The following is a 19,110-nucleotide window of genomic DNA, read 5'->3' as shown; positions in this document are numbered from 1 at the left end:
GTTATCACACTATCTTAAGCAATTTCTCGATCACTGAAGAGGCTGTTCAGAGTGGCAAATACAGTTAATTTAATTGGTAGCAGACTTGATTAACTAAGGGTAGGTACTCTGAATTGAAAATAATAGCTGAAGCATTAATAAATTAATAATTAATCTGTTTCCTATCTGAATCCTTTTTCCTTCTTTGTGTACTCCATCTCATTTAATTGTCATAGCATCGTTATGGGATGGGTACTGTTGTTATTCCCACGTGACACCCGAGGAGACTGGATGGAGGGCAGAGGATTGATGAGCCTGGGAGCCGGTGTGCAGGTCCGCCCACCCTGCGTGTGGCTCCCAGAGTTCTGTCCTGATGCCATACTGAGGTTTCGGGGTGAGCGCATCCCCCACCCATGCCATCAGATCCTTACGGCTTAGCTTACTCATTCTCAAAGGGTTAGAATCCTTCAAATATATTTCCAATAGAACAACTGAACGTAATAGGGACACCTGGGTGACTCAGTCAGTTAAGCATCTGCCTTCGGCTCAGGTCATGATGCCAGGGTCCTGGGATCAAGCCCCTCATCGGGCTCCTTGCTCAGCAGGGAGTCTGCTTCTCCCTCTGCCTCTGCCCCTGCCCCTGTTTGTGCTTTCTCTATCAAATAAATAAATAAATAAAATCTTAAAAAAAAGAACAACTGAACATATCAAGTTCATTTTCCTTTCACATTAGAAAATAATCTCAAGAATTTGCAGTGCTTTAGGGCACTCTTGATTGAATAGCAGTTGATTATTGTCGTTACCCAGAAATGTCAAATTAGAGCATTCCTGCTGATACAACTTACTTTTTCAGTTGATTGTACGCAGGTTTAGATATACGTATGAATAAAACTCTTGGGCTGGTTTCCTGTTATAATTTTTCTGTCCATATTTTGCATTTGAAATACAAATTTGGAGTTAAAAGCCCATATTGTATTTTACTCTTATGTTTTGGCTTCTCTGTAAATAGGGTGATTCACTTCTTTTATTTCCACCCACTCCCTTCTGCCCCCCCCCCAAAAAAAAGACATTCCTGTGGGGGGTGGTGCAGGGAGAGCTTCTCTTTTCCTGTAAGTGCTCTTAATTTTATCCCCTCAAGTCTGCGCCATAACTTGAAATTCCTATGGCAGATTCAGTAATTTGAAATTCTGATGGCAGGAATCTTAAATAGGATTTCCACCTTCACAACAGTTTGGAATCGTAAAGTTTGGATTAGAAGCAGTCTTTCACATTCCCCCTCACTGGAAACAGAAACCTGGCCAGTGGTCCTGTGAACCCTGCTTCAGTCGTCCCTGAACAGGAAGTTCTCAGGGACCCCCACATCTGCAGTGTGGACAGTCTACACTGGGGCCAGGCAGCTCTAACTGTGGAAGTCTTTCCTGGTCTGACCCTCACCTCTGTCTCCCTGTGCCTGCCACTCACTGCTTGCAGTTCTCCCCTTTGAACGTGTTCCTTCAGGGTCCTCTTCAACCTCAAGGAAAGTTCTAAGGATTCGAAAACAGTGGAGGCGGGGAGTCTTGAGGTTTTCCAGCAGTCTGACGTATGGCCGTTTCTCTTTTCCTTCAGCAAAACCAGAAATCCTGACTCATGAAAGTCTCGTGAATGGCATGCTCCAGTGTGTGGTAGCAGGATTCCCAGAGCCCACAGTAGATTGGTATTTTTGTCCAGGAACCGAGCAGAGGTGAGAGGATTATTTGGGGTACTACCTGACACGAATGAGGGAAGGACTGCAATGTAGTTGCATGTCAGATAGGCTGTCAGATTTTTTTTTTAAAGCTTTGTTTAATTATATATTTTTTCTGTGTAGCTTTTTATGGGGGCATAATTGCTGTATTTTTCGTGGTAGACATTAATTTTGTTTGCTGAAAAATGATTATTGAGTGACTTCTCTATTTTGGTGGTTATCTTTTGGATTTATCATGCAATTTCTAGCCTGCAGGTAGATAAAGCAATTTTCCAGGACAGGGTAATTAGATTTCCATCCTATATACAGGAGGCAATGTGTGTGGGAAATGTGGCTGTAGTTATCATGAAAAAAAAAATTACCTCAGAAGTTAATTGCCAAGTTACCAAAAAGTAATGATCGTGCAGTTACAACATACATACGGCATTTGTAAGCTCCGTGTTTTTAAAAGGTTTTCTCCTTGATTAGGCGCCCGGCCCCTGAGCAGAACGCATCTGGCATTGTGCTTCTTCTCCCTCCCAATTTGCACTTAAGCCTTAAATTGTCCTTTCACATTACCTGAAGATGAAAATGGGGTCACCATGGCTGTTTTTATCCATCAGATGCTATTTTGTGCTCAGGCTTTAAAAGCCCAGTGTAACATCACAATTGAATAGGATAATAATAGAAATCTTATTTTTCACAGAATAGTCCTCTTTATCACAACAAGTTGGAAGAGGTTACGTAGGATTGTTGTTTTCAGCGGGGTTTTATTGGAATGTTTTCTTTGGGGAACGGTAAGAAGGACTCGAGACCCCTGGAAAAGCCCCTGCCGTGGAAGCAGCCCTAGCAGTTACCGTTGTTCATACAGCAAATACTTACGGAGCACCAGCTGTATACCAGACGCTGGTCTAGTGAGCAAAATGCACCTGAGTCCCTGCTTTGTGAGTTTATATCTCATGGGTAGAGGTGAACTAAAGATGAAATGAACAGTTAAGTGCTAATGAGGAAAATAAAGCGAGGTAAGGGAATAGGAAAGTATTAGGTATATGGGGGACGTAATTTAAAATGGGATCCTCTGGGTTCAGCCCGTGATGGGCTCTGCCATCAGGAGTACAAGCCAGTGGTCCAGCCTGTCTCCATCGGTAAAACCTGGAGCTGCTGGGGTGTTGGGGGCCGCCCTGTCTTCATCCTTGTAGACCTGATCTCTTTCCTCCTCCAGGCTCTTTTCTTCAGCCCTCATGTACCCTTTCACAGTTACTTTTATCAAGGGCTACTGTGTGCCAGCCATCCTTTCATTCATTCATTTCCAGCCCTTTCAGTTACCCTCTAACGTGGGTCTTACCATCCCCATTCTCTAGCTGCAGGAACTGAGTTCCGGAGAGTTTTAAGTATCTGGTCCACAGAAAAGGTGTTTGAATCAGGAGTCAAACTCCTATCTCACTCCCTCTTTCTTCTTTGCCACCATGCCCTTCTTGCTTGCGGAACACCAGGGAAGTGCCCATCCGTCTTCACGCTCTTGGTTGTAAAAGGAAATTGCTGATAATGACCCGCTAGCTTTGTTGTAGAAGTATGCCAAATCCAATGTGTTTGATTGAGTGATTGGTTTTCTTAGAGTAAATCTGGGTTGTTCTTTTCTTCCCTCTAGATGTTCCATTCCTGTTGGGCCAATGGATGTGCAGATGCAAAACTCATCTGTCTCACCGTCTGGAAAACTCGTGGTTCAGAGCTCCATTGATTACAGTGCGTTCAAGCACAACGGCACGGTCGAGTGTAGGGCTTACAACAATGTGGGCAGGAGTTCTGCCTTTTTTAACTTTGCATTTAAAGGTAACAGCAAAGGTATATTTCTTTTTAATCCAATTTTAAGGGGATGTTTAGGCTCTGCCTGCCATATCAGTCATGATTTTAAGTCCATTCCATCAATGGCCATGTCATTTCTGGTAATTTCTTCATTGTCCCATGCTGTCATCGAACTCACTACGTTTCATTCTGTACTGGTTCGTTAATAACATGTATGCAGTGATTTTAACCACATACGTATGTATTTACGTGTGTGTGCACGTATGTATGTATGCATGCACGTGTATGTGTATGTGTATATAGTGAATTGTGTATTTCCAGTCGTTCTCATTAAAAAGGGGGTAGAAAGAGAAAATAGGGAAGTGTATTTGCCTCGTAGCCAAATATAACCAGAGTTAGGGCAATTTAAAAACTTAAATTCAATTTAAAATTTTAGTTATTGAAAATCATGTATTTTAACACATTGCCAGACACTGTATCAGAAAGTTAACGCTGCTTTTTACGAAGTTATGTCAGTGAGCTATTTCTTTAATATCTGTAAAATTTGATTCATGAGGGACTACCTCTCCTAACATAAGTTAAATGATCCTTGTGGATAAATTGATGAATTGGTATGAAGTTAGAAGACAAAGAAACTGGGCACCTACCTGCGTAGGGCTTAGTTTTTGTTTTTCGAGTTGGCAAAGACGTGTGCCAATAAGTGGTATACTTTCAGTTTTTGAGTAATGAGGGGAAGAATCCTACACTGTTCTTTGTCACAGTTTTTTTTTCTCAGGCAATGAAAAGAACACTTTAAAAATGTTTTCTTGGTTGTAGAAGAAATTCTTGCTCAGTGTAGAAAATTTGGAAAATATAGGAAAACATAAAGAAGAAACTATAAACCATCCATAAATTTAGGAAACTTCTTAAAGTTGTCCAAGGCAGGAATTTAGTTGAAGTAGGAAGTTCATTCATATGTCGCTTTTTATGGACAAAACAGCATAAAATTATTCTTGTGCTACAGAAGTCTCTGCTTCCTCAGTAGTCTAGTTTAAAGTTGTTAATTCAAAGGATTCCTTTGAATAACCAGAGTAAGGTAATATTAGCAAGGCAAGGAGCTGATGAGATGCCCTTGGCTTTGAATCCTGCTTGGGCTGTAAGATGGGGGATGGGTGAGTTTGGGGTTAGGTGGTTGTGGTGAAGATCCATCCCTGCTGATAGCTTATGATTCCACATTCTCCTTTCATTTTAGAACAAATCCATCCCCACACCCTGTTCACACCTTTGCTGATTGGTTTTGTGATCGCGGCTGGTATGATGTGCATTATCGTGATGATTCTTACCTACAAATATTTACAGGTAATCATTCATTCGTTCTCAACCCTAAGGGCTGTAATGATTGAAACATTAATCATTAAAAGATGATGTATATCTCTCCCTCTCTCCCCTGACCAGAAACCCATGTATGAAGTACAGTGGAAGGTTGTTGAGGAGATAAATGGAAACAATTATGTTTACATAGACCCAACACAACTTCCTTATGATCATAAATGGGAGTTTCCCAGAAACAGGCTGAGTTTTGGTCAGTATGAAAACGGGCTTTCCATGTAACCTTTTTGTGTACACGTATTAACAGTGACTTTAGGGAACCCCATTAGCTTCCTTTGTTCTGTTCCACCTGAGACAGTAAGTATTTTCTGTGACATTTCACCACCTTTGGTAGATTTCGCATGAAGCACATTATAGAGAGACGTCTCTAGACAGACTTGGCCTTAATTCTTTAACAATTCCTTAATTGTTGACTTTGAAATTACCCAGGTGGTTCGTCGGTCCCACCGCCATCACTGACTGTCTCCTCCTCCTTTCTGCAGGGAAAACTCTGGGGGCCGGTGCCTTCGGGAAAGTCGTTGAGGCCACTGCATATGGCCTCATTAAGTCAGATGCGGCCATGACTGTGGCCGTTAAGATGCTCAAACGTAAGTTTCTGCAGGCTCCTGCATGCCCTCAACATTGACTTGCCAAATTGGCTCTTCGCTAAGATGAAACATTTTTCTAATTTTAGCAAGTGCCCATTTAACCGAACGAGAGGCCCTGATGTCTGAGCTCAAAGTCTTGAGTTACCTCGGTAATCACATGAATATTGTGAATCTTCTTGGAGCATGCACCGTTGGAGGTAAAGCCATGACCCAATTAACTTTTATTATCTTTCAAATTTATCAGAAGCGGGGAGATTTTAATACATTTTCAACAATGCTTGATTATATCCTCTTGCCAGATTTTTACGGGTTGTTAACCTCTTGCTAGATTTCACACCCCTGCCCCAAAAAGCTGTTGTTCTTAAGAATGTATATTTCAGTTTTATCATCATGGGGTGGGACAGCCCAGGACATACCCTAGTTACTGTCATGGACGTTGAATTGACACTGACCTCTTGAGTATCTTGAGAACGTCCCCTCTCATCCAGAAAGCTTTTCTTTTATCTTGCAAGCTTGATGTTTTGCCGGATTATAGTCAGTCACTAAAGGGTTACTATTCATTTGCATACCGTAATTAAAGATAGACTTTGAAGCCTACCAGTTCTCAAATACACACCATATGAGGCAAACACTTCACTTCTGTAAAAAAACTAAATAACCAGTTTAAAGCAGTTCTGAAGTAGAGCCTTCCATCAAAGATGTCTGTGATGTTTCCAGAAAGCATTTGGTCTAAAGGAACAAAGATGTGTAACACGAGCTCTTCCTCAAGATGTACAGGGATTCACGGTCAAGTTGACAGCTTAGAGAATTTCTTAAAACAGCCTCCCTACACGTGGCTTCCACATCATGACTTGTTCATGAAAGTTTCTGCCCAAGTCAGTTCGTTGCCTGTGAACTTCAGAGCGGTGGCATGAGGCGTATTCACCGTACGGAGAAACCCTCGCGACCAGTAGCACTCAGGAGGCAGGTGATGCCCTGCCACTCAGGTGTTCACCCGCTCTCCGGGCTCATCTCAGCTGGCCGTTCCGTGCCATTGGTTTTCCTATTATGCCCGCACTTTGTGCCCTTCGTCATTTCCATAATAACATTGAGAGGGCGTGAAGCCCCGCTACAAACAGAAGTGACTCAAAGGATTCATGCAGGAAATTTGATATGAGTATAACGTCGAAAGCAGTAACTCTTGTGTGTGAGACGGGCAGTCGTGCGGGGCCCCGGGCTCAGACGTCACTTAGAATGAACGTCAGGTGCAAGGGGGCTTACTTGGGGACTTGTACTCTACAAAATGCTGGCTTTTAGTTGGCTTAGCAATGAACCAGAATGAAAATGGTCATGATCACCCCTGACAGGTGTATTTATGGCAGTATTGTTTATATAGCTCACCTCTTTTTAACCTTCTCTTATATGCCTGTAGGGCCCACCCTGGTCATTACTGAATACTGCTGTTATGGTGATCTTTTGAATTTTTTGCGAAGAAAACGTGATTCATTTATTTGCTCAAAGCAGGAAGATCACGCCGAAGTGGCACTTTATAAGAACCTTCTGCATTCAAAGGAGTCTTCCTGGTAAGACTGATTTACATAAATAGCTGTTGACAGGCAGTTTGTGGGGTCATAAGGGTTTGCAATCAAGGCTGATTCTTTAAACAAATGAACAGAGGTACTTTGAGGCGCCAAATCAGAATTATTAAATCATTTAGATGTCATCAACAATTTAGAAAGTTTGAATAGTGTTTGTAAAGATTTGAGTAGTGTTAAACTTAGATTTTTATTGATTTTTTTTTTAATGCATCTTTAGTTTTTTTTCAAAGCATTAGTTCTGTTCAGTGGAATGAATTCTATACCTGTTTCTCTTATCATGGTTCTATTCTTGTGTGTCATTTCATTTATTCTGTTGGGCTTGGTACTATATGCATCTCTACAGCAAGACGCTGCTTATAGAGAAAATGCTAAAGCCTGTCAAGTTGTAAATTTCTTGAAAACCTTTAACAGAATGACAAAAGAGCTCTGAACTTTATCTCTGCACGTAGGTTTCTCACCATCTACCTCTGAATTATTCCTGTATACCTTGCCCCCCTTTTTATTTTGTTTTAAACTCATCACGCTATTAAAAGGCACAACGACTCTAGCACATTTTTTAAAATTCTGTACCTTATTTTCATCGCTTTCGTCTTTAATACCATTCTGTATTTGAATGGTGTACAAAGAGCTTCAGATTCCTTTAAGAACAGTTAGTGTGGCTTATAGCCAGAAGCATTCTTCTCTGCCATGCCTGGCCTGTTCTTTCCAAAGGTTGAGATCTACCATTGATGAAGATTTCCTAGATTCACCCAGCCCAACAGAAATCATATTCATCATGCCCAGTCCCTTATCCTTTATATTTCTGAAGTTGTGTGCTGGATTTCTTCTCTCCTTCTTATTCATTCTGTCCCCTACATTTTGAGATGGCAGGACTTTGTTTCTTAAACTCAGCTCCAGGCCCTCAGGAAGACCTCAGCAACTATTACTGATGGGCAGTTACCTCTTAAAGCCCTTTTTTGTACCCCTGGCTAAAGTTTTCAACCCCAGGTGAAGCCTTTTTATCTTACCTTTTTCTAGTCTTGTAGACGTGGGTGGTGTCAAGTGGTAGTAAAATACAGAACAAACCACCTTTTGTTAGTTTCTCCAGAGCATATGCTCTTTGTATGAGTAAATGAGCCACTTTGCCTTATTTCTAAAACCTTGGCCCCATATCTCTTTCTCAACTTTCTGAAATAATGTCCCAAATTGTTCAATCCGATGTGGTGTTCTTTGTGCTTTGGGATCCCATATGGGACTGGAACCACCAGCATACTCCGAAGGAGATTGTTGTCATAGTGTTTCTATGCTAATCAGAAGCAGGAAGTACTAGAAATCTTGAAGACTTTCCAGCCAAATGTTGCAGATTCAAGAGGTCCAGATGGTTCAGAAAATCATCCAAATTATTGGTGTTTATCTGAACTAAACTTGGTTTTTTCAAACCTTCTTCCATCAGTCGCTATATGTTAACGATCCCTGCCTTCCCCCCATCACACATCTCAGAAGCTCTTGTTCTTTGTGTCTTTCTTGTGTCTTTCATCTTGTCTCTTGGGGCTAATTTAGAGAGTTTGAGGGAATGGGGGATAATGTTTTTGGCTCTCTGTTTCCCATTAAATCCCTGGTGTCAAGAAATGGGAAATTTCTAACCTGAGTCCCATCTATGATTGAACACAAAAAAGATGGTCTCATTCCTGGGCATTGGACCCTAATGTTGAATATTAAAAACGCCTATCTTATGAACAAGATTGTCTTCATTCAAACTTGGCAATACTTTCTTTGAACAAAATCAGCCTCTTGTGTAAAAAAGGCAGTGGGGAGATAGAGCCTGCCCCATGGGTACTCCCCTGTTTCCCATTTTATTCAGTCCTGATTTGATGGATGAATATTTCATCTCTCACAGCAATGATAGTACTGATGAATACATGGACATGAAACCCGGAGTTTCTTATGTTGTGCCAACCAAGGCAGACAAAAGGAGATCTGCGAGAATAGGTGGGTACCTATGAAACTATAAAAACAACTTCATTTACAGAGGATTTCTCATACTGCTGTGAAATATACTAGTGTTCCCCAGAGTGACTGTTACTTCTTTCCAGTAGGGACCAATGGCAATGCCCACTGGTCAATGGCAGTTAAGGGTTCCAAGTGGGTATCAGAGCATTTGTTTATTGTATAGGAGCATCTCACTGCATAGATGAAAAATGTATGTGTATCAGATACATATTTTGCATATTAAAAAATAGGAGATTTTCTTATTTATCCACCATCCTTCTCCCCAGAAGCCCCAGATGGTGAATATTAGCTTTGTGCTGGGGCATTTACCTTTCCTCAGTGCTGGGCAGGTGACTTGCCTGCATAGTCACATCAGTTCCTTCCCTACCAACCTTTGGTATCCTTGTCACTGTCTTCTCTTTTCCGCGCTTTGAGGTTTAATTGCTAAGAAAGTCCTTCTCCTAACAGGCTCATACATAGAAAGAGATGTGACTCCCGCCATCATGGAAGATGACGAGTTGGCTCTGGACCTGGAGGACTTGCTGAGCTTTTCTTACCAGGTGGCCAAGGGCATGGCATTCCTCGCCTCAAAGAATGTGAGTGGGTGTGGTTCTCAGAGCAGAATGCCCCAACCCCCAACCCCAACCCCAATGGAGCATTTTAAAGCCCTAGTTAGAATACACAGTCTCATTTGGAAGTGTGGTAACCCAAAACAGAGGAAATTGAGTTTCTTCATGTTCCAACTGCTGTCTCTTTGGAATTCCTATTCTCATTTATAAGCTTTAAAGTGCAAGCCTGTCTAAATGAGCTTTCTATGAATATTTTTTTTTTATGCAGTGAATTCATTTAAAAATTTTGGCTTTCAGGGTACAGGAGCTGCTCTTAGAAAATAGAGAATGATTTCATCAGCAAAAGGAGGGGGTGCCTCATGCAGTTGCAGTGCTTGGCGAAGCACGTATTTGGGTTTTGTTGGAAGTTAGACCTCAAGTTATTGTACGGGTTCATGAAGTATGGAGGAATAAGGAATCAGAGAAAATAATAAGCATTTGGGAAAAAAGATAGGGATGGGAAGAGAATGATGGAACCAAAGCAAGGAACATAGTCTCTGGAAGGGTGAGAGGAAGTCCCTAGCATACGGGACTAGCAGACTAGCAGGAGATAACAGACCCTACCCTTAAGTGTCATTGGTGACATTTCCAAACAATTACCAAACCGAGAGAGTATGGTATGGGATGGCTGAAATAAAGAGCCTCTTCCCTGTGTCCTTGGGAGACATCAAATTGGAGTTGCACAGACATTCTAAAAACTCTATAAAAGGACATTCAAAGAGAAGCATGCAAAATGGGTGTTCGGTTTAAAAGATACGATATGACTATTTATAATGTATTTTCCTATGAATGAAAGCAGTCCTGAGGAGGGAAAAAAATTTATTCGAGTTGGTTTGGAAAATGCTTATCGTAATTAAGGTCCTAACGATGTGAAACACAAATTTTGAACATCATTCAAAGCATAATTTAGATCTTTATTTTTGGCGCACCAAATAGTTACAAAGCAAAGCCAAGGTACTGGATTTGTGTGACAGAGAGGCACTCTAGTGTGGAACGTAGTTTTCATTCTTGAAGAGTTTAAAATAAATGTAAATGGTTTTCTTTTCTCTCCCACTCTCCTAATAGTGTATTCACAGAGACTTGGCTGCTAGAAATATCCTCCTCACTCATGGTCGAATCACAAAGATTTGTGATTTTGGTCTAGCCAGAGACATCAAGAATGATTCTAATTATGTGGTCAAAGGAAATGTGAGTACCCACTCTCTGCTTGACAGTCCAGTGAAGGATTTTAGTTTCAAGTTTTCCTAACAATTGCTTCTTATGAGTTTCCTAATGCAAATCCTACCTTTGAGATAGCATGCATTTTAGCAGTCAAATTAAGGGTACTTCAGCAAAATTTGCATGGTATGCCGAACATTACTACAACTAACATTCCGATAATAGAATTCCTAATTCTAATTGTGTAATTATGGGGCATGTGAAAGAAACAGAAATAGCCTTAATTTTCATTATAGCCTGAGAATAGCAATGAACTCTATTTTGTTCAAGTGAAACAAATGTGGGCCTGAAGGTCACAGCAGGGGAATTTTATTTGGAGATTGACATGCCATGTGAAAAAGATTAAAATCTAAGCTAATGTTCAGAATTCGGTATGTAGAATGTTGGATCTTACAATCAATGGAGAGCATATGAAATAGGTTCATAAGTAATAATTGGGTTAGAGAACATAGTGATTTTATTTCAGAGTGCTTTATTTCCTTGCCAGTTCTCACTGTATCATCAGAACAACCCCCTGCCATGTCTTCACATTTTCAGAGTTGGAGAAACTAAAGCTTAGTATATTTTATGTATTTTAGTAATAAACATCACTCATTCAGAGATGACGCAGGTCAGTAAAGGCTGAAACCAGAGCCCATGATCTCCAAAGCAGAATCCCATTACTATGGGAAGCCATATAGTCCTGTGTATATCCTCTTGCCCAGGCCCATTTCCCCAGGCTGGATTTATTCCTGGAGGTGGCTATTTATGTGCCTTATGATAATGTAATATTTTCTCTTTCACCATGGCATCTCTATGGGAAGGCTGTACTTGACTTGGTTTTGTAGAAATGTTGCTGGCTTTCCTTCCTGATCAAACCATGTATTTTTTTTTTTTTTTGAAGATTATTTGTTCATTTATTTATTTGAGAGAGAGAGCAGGGGCAATGGGGAGGGACAGAGGGAGAGGGAGAAGCAGACTCCCCGCTGAGCAGGGAGCCCGATGCGGGGGCTTGATCCCAGGACCCTGGGATCATGACCTGAGCAGAAGGCAGACACTTAACGGGCTGAGCCACCCAGGCGTCCCCTCAAAGCATGTATTTCTAATAAATCTCTTCTAAGACTAGATTTCATCATTATGAGGGTTAATAGAACCAAGTTCTTTCTATCCCGGTGCATGCACTATTGGAAGAAAGAACGAGGGGTGATTCCTTATCGAGGCCTTTGAATATTGACAGAAGGGCATGAGGAGGAAGACAGCAGGTTCTGCACCCAGTCTTGCCGAGTTCGAATCTGGTCCCATCATTTGGTGGAGGTACAATATTTGGCAAGAATTACCCAATGCCTCTCAACCTTGCTTTCTTTCCTCCTCTTGGGAATGATCCTATCACCTGCCTCATAAAGTTGTGTGGATTAAATGAGTTCATCTATGTGACGTGCTTAGGACAGTGCCAGCCACATTGCGGCTAATACAGCACTTGTTCCTACTGTTACAGATGTCTTGATTTGGACTATAAATAATCATGACAGCGGTTATGCTGCAGCTTCTTAACAGCTTGTTACTGGTTAGGGACCTTAGTTGGAATGAACAAGGATGGGTTAAGTCCCACCAGGCTTCTAGACTGGGGGCTCCAGCTCAGGCCCATTGAGCTAACCAATGACAGATCTCTCTTCACCAGGCTCACACAACATGTTACCGCCCCAAATTTACTCGTCATGTGCCATCTCCCTGTGTCAGCTTCTCAGAAAGTTCTTCCACTCCACATGGGTTCTTAGTCATTTTTCTGCCGTGGCCCCTTCCAATGTCTGGTGAGGCCATTGGAGCCCTTGTCAGAATGTTGTCTTAAATGCGTAAAATAAAATCTATAGGATTACCAAGAAATGCAGTTCAATTGGAATATAGTTCTCACATTATTAATATAAGTCAATATTTGACGTTGATACCCCTGCTTTTTTGTTACACACAGTAACCTATTCTAGCCGTGGGTCTAAAAACTGCTGTAATTTCGAAGTGATGGTGATGTAAACACTAATAATGGTGAAGGTGTCTGTCACAAAGTCACAGGAACTGCTAAGATTGCTGGGCTTTATTGCCTTTATTCACAATTTAAGGAAATGCTAAACTTTACTTAGAAGTTGGTGAAAACAAGAATGTCATGTTTTTCCCTTCCAAGTTCACAGGCCCCTGAATCCAGGACACATGTAGTAGAGCTCAGGTTAGGAGCCCCTGTTGGAGCTTTAGCATAAATTCTGGGAGGAGATACTAGAAGGCTGGCTTGCTTGCTTGCCTTTTTTCTGCTGGCTAAAGTAACTTTAACACTAGAAAAAAAATTGTCTTCCCAGTTTTCAATCCTAAATGGATTAAGAGAAGGATTGATCTAGTTTTTTATGGTAGACTAAGATCCAGGAATCCAGAATGTCTGTAAAAGGAATAGTCACAGCAAGTTTAACTTGATTTTAGCAGAAAGGGTTCAGGATGTGAAGTTCAGCTGTTGAATTTAAAGCCCGGTCTGCTGCTCGCCACCTTGGAATCGTCATGGTCACCATAAGCCGCTACTGTCCATTGGGTGCTTGCTTAGGCAAGGCAGCTGTTCAGAGATTAGTGAGTCAGCAGTACTGTGCTAAGTACTTCTGCCCACATGATCTCATTTAACCCACAAAACAGCTCATGAAATTTGAAACATTATTTTTGCTTTACGGAAGAACATATTGAGGCTTAATTACAGATACTTAAGTGACATTTCCAGTGTATTTGTGAAAGGTAGTTTGGGTGTGATTATGACAGAAAACCCCAAAGAAAAGTAAAGGAAGTATAGTAACAGTAGGCCAGGGCTGGTGTAGAGCACCAGGATCAGATCCTTCTACTCTTCCATTTGCTCAACTGCTGCTGGTGTAGCCCTCGTTCTTGGCTCGAGATGGCCTCTAGATAGCCAGGCACCACAGTCAGAAGGCAGGATGGAGGAGGGACGAGAAGGAAAAGATCAAAGGGCGCCTGCCAGCCATGTTTTTAACAAGGCTTTCCTACAGCTACAATATTATACTTATTACTTAGTGGCCAAACCTGAGTCACATGGCGACGCTAAGCTACAAAGGAGCTGGGAAATGTAGTTTTTACTGTGGGAGGCCGTGTTTCTCTTGTTGGGGAAAACGTATTCGGTGGTAACTAACAAATCTCTGTGTTACTCAAGGCCAGTGATGGAGCTAGATTAGACCCCATGTGTCTGTCCCTGACATCTGTGCTCTTAACCACCACGCTGTATTGACTCAATGTCGCCATCTTTTTTTTTTTTTTTAAAGATTTTATTTATTTATGTGAGAGAGAAATAGAGAACATGGGGGGCAGCAGACGGAGAAGCAGACTTCCTACCAAGCAGGGAGCCCCATGCAGGGCTCGATCCCAGGACCCCGAGATCATGACCTAAGCCGAAGGCAGACGCTTAACCGCCTGAGCCACCTAGGCGCCCCTCAGTGTCCCCATCTTGAAAATGGGGATAGTACCGTGTGAGCCACCTATTTCAGAGGTAGGGAGAGTCACCTGAGTCATAGGGTAAAAGGCCTTTGTGAGATGGCAGTCACCTTCTCACCCTCACCCCCACAGCGGGAGCGATACCTGTAGGAATATTTTCTATTCAAATTTTTTTTTTGAGCTTCTTAATTAACATCACCGAATATGTTGTGCTTGTGTTACAGGCTCGGCTGCCTGTGAAGTGGATGGCACCTGAAAGCATTTTCAACTGTGTGTACACATTTGAAAGTGATGTCTGGTCCTATGGGATTTTTCTGTGGGAGCTGTTCTCTTTAGGTAAAACGCCTTGCAAAGGCACCTTGGTTAGACTCTGAGCATCTTCTTTAAGGTTTTATCAGTGTCCTGCTTATTAACACTGATTTGCGAACTATTTGTGCCTCAGGAAGCAGCCCCTACCCCGGGATGCCAGTTGATTCTAAGTTCTACAAGATGATCAAGGAAGGGTTCCGAATGCTCAGCCCTGAGCATGCACCTGCCGAAATGTAAGGGCCGAGATGTTTTCCTTCAGATCATGCTTCCCCTTTTATTTTCCTTTTCAAAGACAGAAACCCAGGTGTGGGGGGGTTTCACTAGTACAGTCTGAAATATCAACGTCTCCTGTTCCTTTTTATGACATCCCGGTCAGATGCCATTTTTGTAGCTTATTTTCATAATCTTTTGTCACCAAATGCGCAGAAAGTTTCAGCAGCCTTTCATAGGCACAGTGTTTTATTTCATGCCCGTGCCTTTCCGTATGCCCAGTTGCACGGCCCTGGAATGATTTTTGAGATGGTCACATGAAGTACACTCTGAGAAGCCAGGACAAGGGCGTTGAGGGGTGATTGGAAATGGCCCTTGCTTTGCAGGTATGACATCATGAAGACTTGCTGGGATGCTGATCCCCTAAAAAGGCCAACGTTCAAGCAGATCGTGCAGCTCATTGAGAAGCAGATTTCAGATAGCACCAATCATGTGAGTACACTCCAGCCCCCTCTCTCGGACCAGGTGCTTCCTTCTCAGGCTCTGGGGGCCCTGGGACCCTCCCTTCTGTCCTTGCCTTAGGCAGCTTGGTCTTTGGGTAGGCAGGAAAAGCAATGGAAACAGGTTCTTTCTGCCCGACCCCGGTTCTGCCGTAAAGACGTCAGATGAGGAGGAAAAAGAGTGGAGGGCTTTGCAGGCAAAGTGTGGAGGCAGAAGCTTCCATACGGATTTGCTGTGTTTCCTCCCCCACCCCAGATGCTGGTCATGGGATCGGCGTGTTCTCTGTCTCATGTGTCTGGCCCATTCAGCCTCTGGATGGCTGGGGTAATGTGAACTAGAATAAAAGCATAGAAGAGACAACTTGTTACGGCAGGGAAATAAGCCTTCTGCTCAAACAGGCATAACCAGAAAATGGCATCTAGCTGTCATGCCCACAAGCCATATAGAATGAAGAGCTTTTTGAGGTTGGGAGATCCCTGCCAGTGATTCGAGGAGGTGGGGGGTGCTGGGGATTCAAAACTCAAATCCATTATTTCTTCTGCTCTTAAGGAAGAATTGGTGATCCTTTAACTCAGATTTTTTTTTTTTTTTTTTAAAGCTGCTTTTTTGATGGATTGTGTGCTTGGAACTATTGTTTCTAAGAGTATATCACTGATATTTTTGAGTTAAAGCTTGCTCTTCTGGGTGTCAGACCATGTTTCAGATTAAATAGCACTTCCCACCCATGTGTTTAATTCTCAATGGAAGACCCCTGGAAGGGCCACCGATTTCCCAGCAAATGACATCAGCCATTGGGTTATAGTTGTCCATAGCAGTTGATAAACGCTTTTAATAGTTTATTTAGATAGTACTTGATCCCAGATATATCTCAGCAGAAAAGCACTCCCCCCCCCCATCACTTCTTATGTATCAGAGTTTGGGGGAAATGAGGGATAAAACAAAGCTTATGTTTTCTTTTGTCCATATGATTGGGGTTTTGGCCGTGAAAGTCTTGCAATCTCCTCTTTCAAAGAGGCTTTGTAAGTTACTTGTGATCCCGAAGCTGCAAACACGCGCCCGTGCTCTGTCTCTGTGTTCATTGCGGGGACCGGCGTATTAACCGCGGACTTGTTTTCCTCAGATTTATTCCAACCTAGCGAACTGCAGCCCCCACCAGGAGCGTCCTGTGGTGGACCATTCTGTGCGGATCAACTCTGTGGGCAGCAGTGCGTCTTCTACCCAGCCTCTGCTGGTTCACGAAGATGTCTGAAGCAGGAGGCGTGCCGGGGGGGAGGGGGGGTTTCTCCCCCAACAGGAACGATCCCTGTTCTTTTGGTTTCTATACTGGTTGTTTTGTTCTCCTTCAGCTTGCATCCTATTCCAGAGTAGTGGACACGCCGCTGTAATCCTATCTTGATGCGCACACTTTAGTGACCAGTGATTTTTGTCACCAGCCACCATCCTGTTGTAAGAGTTCAAACTGCATCTTCTACTCCCCAGAGCCAGGCAGCCCTCATTAATGAAAAAAAAATAATAATACAGACTTGGGAGCAAGGGAGGGTGGGATGGCCTGGACACCCTGAGTCCTTTCCAAGGCTTCTCCGATTTCTGTTTGAAAAGCATCGCTGATAGTTTATTTGAATAAATGGCAGTAGTCGCCTTCGGGCCTCCTGACCATCCGTAATGATACGATGATGCCGCAAGATTAGAAGCTGAAACCTGATCTCTTGATGTGGAACATGGAATGTTACTAGAACAAAGGGCAGAAGTCTGTGAATATCTGGGCTTAAGAAACCTACTATTTCATGCTGGGAATGAGACACAGGCCATGGAAAAATGCTCCCCGAGCATGAATAAAGACACGCTGCTGTGCATGAGCCTTTGTGCTACTGACCGGGTTTGTAAATAGCGTTTGCTGTTAGGACGCTGAATTGGAGAGAAGGCCTCCCCAGCCAGCATTTGTATATACTCATCTATACATCATACATGTTCATACATTTGAGGGGGGAAAACCCACACGGTGTCGTTTCTGGATATGACCCTGGCTCAAGTCTGCTGTGTGTAGAAATAGATGAAGAGCCAGACAAGTTTGAAGGAAACAGTGTTTTTTGTTTTGTTTTTAAAGAAGAAAACCGTAATTGCCAAGCACAATCTTAACAAAAATCTCCTTTTGTAGCCTATGAACTTGCTCCCCAGATTCTCCAGAACAAGCCTACCAGCTTCAGAATGGCATTGTGCTCAATGGATTTGAGGCCATTGGAAAAAGTGACTGATTGACTTCATGACTCCCGCGGGAGGGACAAAACAGTGCTGTTTTAGTTTGGATTCTTTGGTAGCCAGAAATTAAATTTAGATTCAGCCTCCTCTGCAGGCATGTCCTGGACGCCGGGCCAGTACCTATATGAGTGTGTGTGCGTGTGTGTGTGCGTGCGTGTGCTTATAGACAAATATTTGGGGGGTATTCTTGCCTTGATCCCAAGAGGGCCCTTCAGTGCTCAAGAAGTAGTTTGGCCTTCATCATCAGTACTGCTCTTGTTTCTCTTCACCTAGCTGTCTAGAGGAACTTGCCAGAAGCTTGCATAGCATCCCCAGAGGAAGCAGAGTACTTAAATATTTATTTGCAATCCACCTACACCTCAAGCACTCTGTTGTTTATACTCAACATACTACACCCACTCCTTAGACCTAAGGCTACTCTCCTGCTAAAGCATATTTAAATTTTACCCTTTAGGCTGTAGCCTGGATATTATTCTTAAGAGTTCACTTTTTTTTTTCCCCCAACTCACTGCCTAACTGTCAAGAGGTCCATGTGTGTGCCACAAGGTTCGTGTGTTTGGCGAGATTCAGGTATGCTGCCTTCATGGTTCCCCCTCCTGGGTCCCTTAGACTACATTTAGAGAACTGTGGTCATTTATCTGGAAGTAACCATTTGCACTGGAGTTCTATACTCTTGCACCTTTCCAAAGGTAACAGGTTTTGGGGTTTTGTTGTCACGTGAGAGATCGTCGCTGTTTGCCATCCTTTGTCGGAATATTTCCTTTGTGTTTCTATTGCCTTTGATTATAGTCAGAAAAGTGGTTGTTAATTATAGTTGTCTAGGTACTTCAGGGGCACTTCACTGAGAGTTTGTCTTTGATATTCTTGAAAGTTTATATTTTTATAATTTTTTTTTTTTACATCGGATGTTTCTTTTCAGTGGCTTAATGTTTGAAATTATTTTATGGCTTTTTTTGTAAATATTGAAATGTAGCAATAATGTCTTTTGAATATTCCCAGGCCCATGAGTCCTTGAAAATATTTTTTATATATACAGTAACTTTATGTGTAAATATGTAAGCGGTGCAAGTTTAAAGGATGTTGGTGTTCCATGTGTTTTTTCCTGTAATGTTGTCCAACTGTTGACAGTTCTGAAGAATTCTAATAAAAATGTATATATAAATCAAGTGGAATTTTTTGATTATTTCTTCAAGCTTTAGTGAAACTCAACTTCGAAGTGTTAAAGTGCATTCACTCTGACATTAGAAAGTTTGCTCCTGGTATGCCTAAGATAGAAACAAGACCATCAGATCATTAGGATTTATATACTTGAAGATTCAACAGATATTCATTAAGAATTTAATGTGTGCTGTATTTCCTCGTTTTATTTTTACAACCCAAGGTCTCCATTTAAACTGAAAAAGAAATATAGGAAACATTTTGAGAAGACTACACATTGCTGTCATTATTACTAGGTTGATTTGTGTGAAATGACCGTTTTTGTGGGCAAAATGATAGCTAAATAGCCATTTCATGTGGTTTAGTCTAATATAACTGGCATGTTTCCTCCTAAAAGAGATTGTCTAAAAATGAACATGAAC

The 19,110-nt window shown here is 42.1% G+C and overlaps 1 protein-coding gene across 4 annotated transcripts in view; it reads left to right on the top strand.

The window, feature by feature from the left end:
- KIT (KIT proto-oncogene, receptor tyrosine kinase) overlaps positions 1 to 18,696 on the top strand; it is an 81,766-nt gene extending 63,070 nt beyond the window's left edge. For 2 of the 4 annotated variants that reach the window (XM_035004965.1, XM_035004964.1), the window contains exons 8-21: positions 1,585 to 1,699; positions 3,330 to 3,511; positions 4,716 to 4,822; positions 4,919 to 5,045; positions 5,335 to 5,439; positions 5,526 to 5,636; positions 6,851 to 7,001; positions 8,893 to 8,984; positions 9,453 to 9,580; positions 10,658 to 10,780; positions 14,479 to 14,590; positions 14,697 to 14,796; positions 15,160 to 15,265; positions 16,395 to 18,696. In XM_035004965.1, coding sequence (XP_034860856.1) covers positions 1,585 to 1,699; positions 3,330 to 3,511; positions 4,716 to 4,822; positions 4,919 to 5,045; positions 5,335 to 5,439; positions 5,526 to 5,636; positions 6,851 to 7,001; positions 8,893 to 8,984; positions 9,453 to 9,580; positions 10,658 to 10,780; positions 14,479 to 14,590; positions 14,697 to 14,796; positions 15,160 to 15,265; positions 16,395 to 16,523 — 1,688 coding nt within the window. In that variant the 3' untranslated portion in view covers positions 16,524 to 18,696. Of the gene's footprint in view, positions 1 to 1,584; positions 1,700 to 3,329; positions 3,524 to 4,715; positions 4,823 to 4,918; positions 5,046 to 5,334; positions 5,440 to 5,525; positions 5,637 to 6,850; positions 7,002 to 8,892; positions 8,985 to 9,452; positions 9,581 to 10,657; positions 10,781 to 14,478; positions 14,591 to 14,696; positions 14,797 to 15,159; positions 15,266 to 16,394 lie in introns of all 4 variants that reach the window. The other 2 variants (XM_035004963.1, XM_035004962.1) reach the window with 1 other exon arrangement.
- Positions 18,697 to 19,110: the final 414 nt, after the last annotated feature.

This window comes from Mirounga leonina, unplaced genomic scaffold (assembly GCF_011800145.1).
Source record: "Mirounga leonina isolate KUSES-001 unplaced genomic scaffold, KU_Mleo_1.0 Mir_129, whole genome shotgun sequence".
Taxonomy (NCBI): Eukaryota; Metazoa; Chordata; class Mammalia; order Carnivora; family Phocidae; genus Mirounga; species Mirounga leonina.
This window is presented reverse-complemented; position numbering and strand designations above follow the sequence as displayed.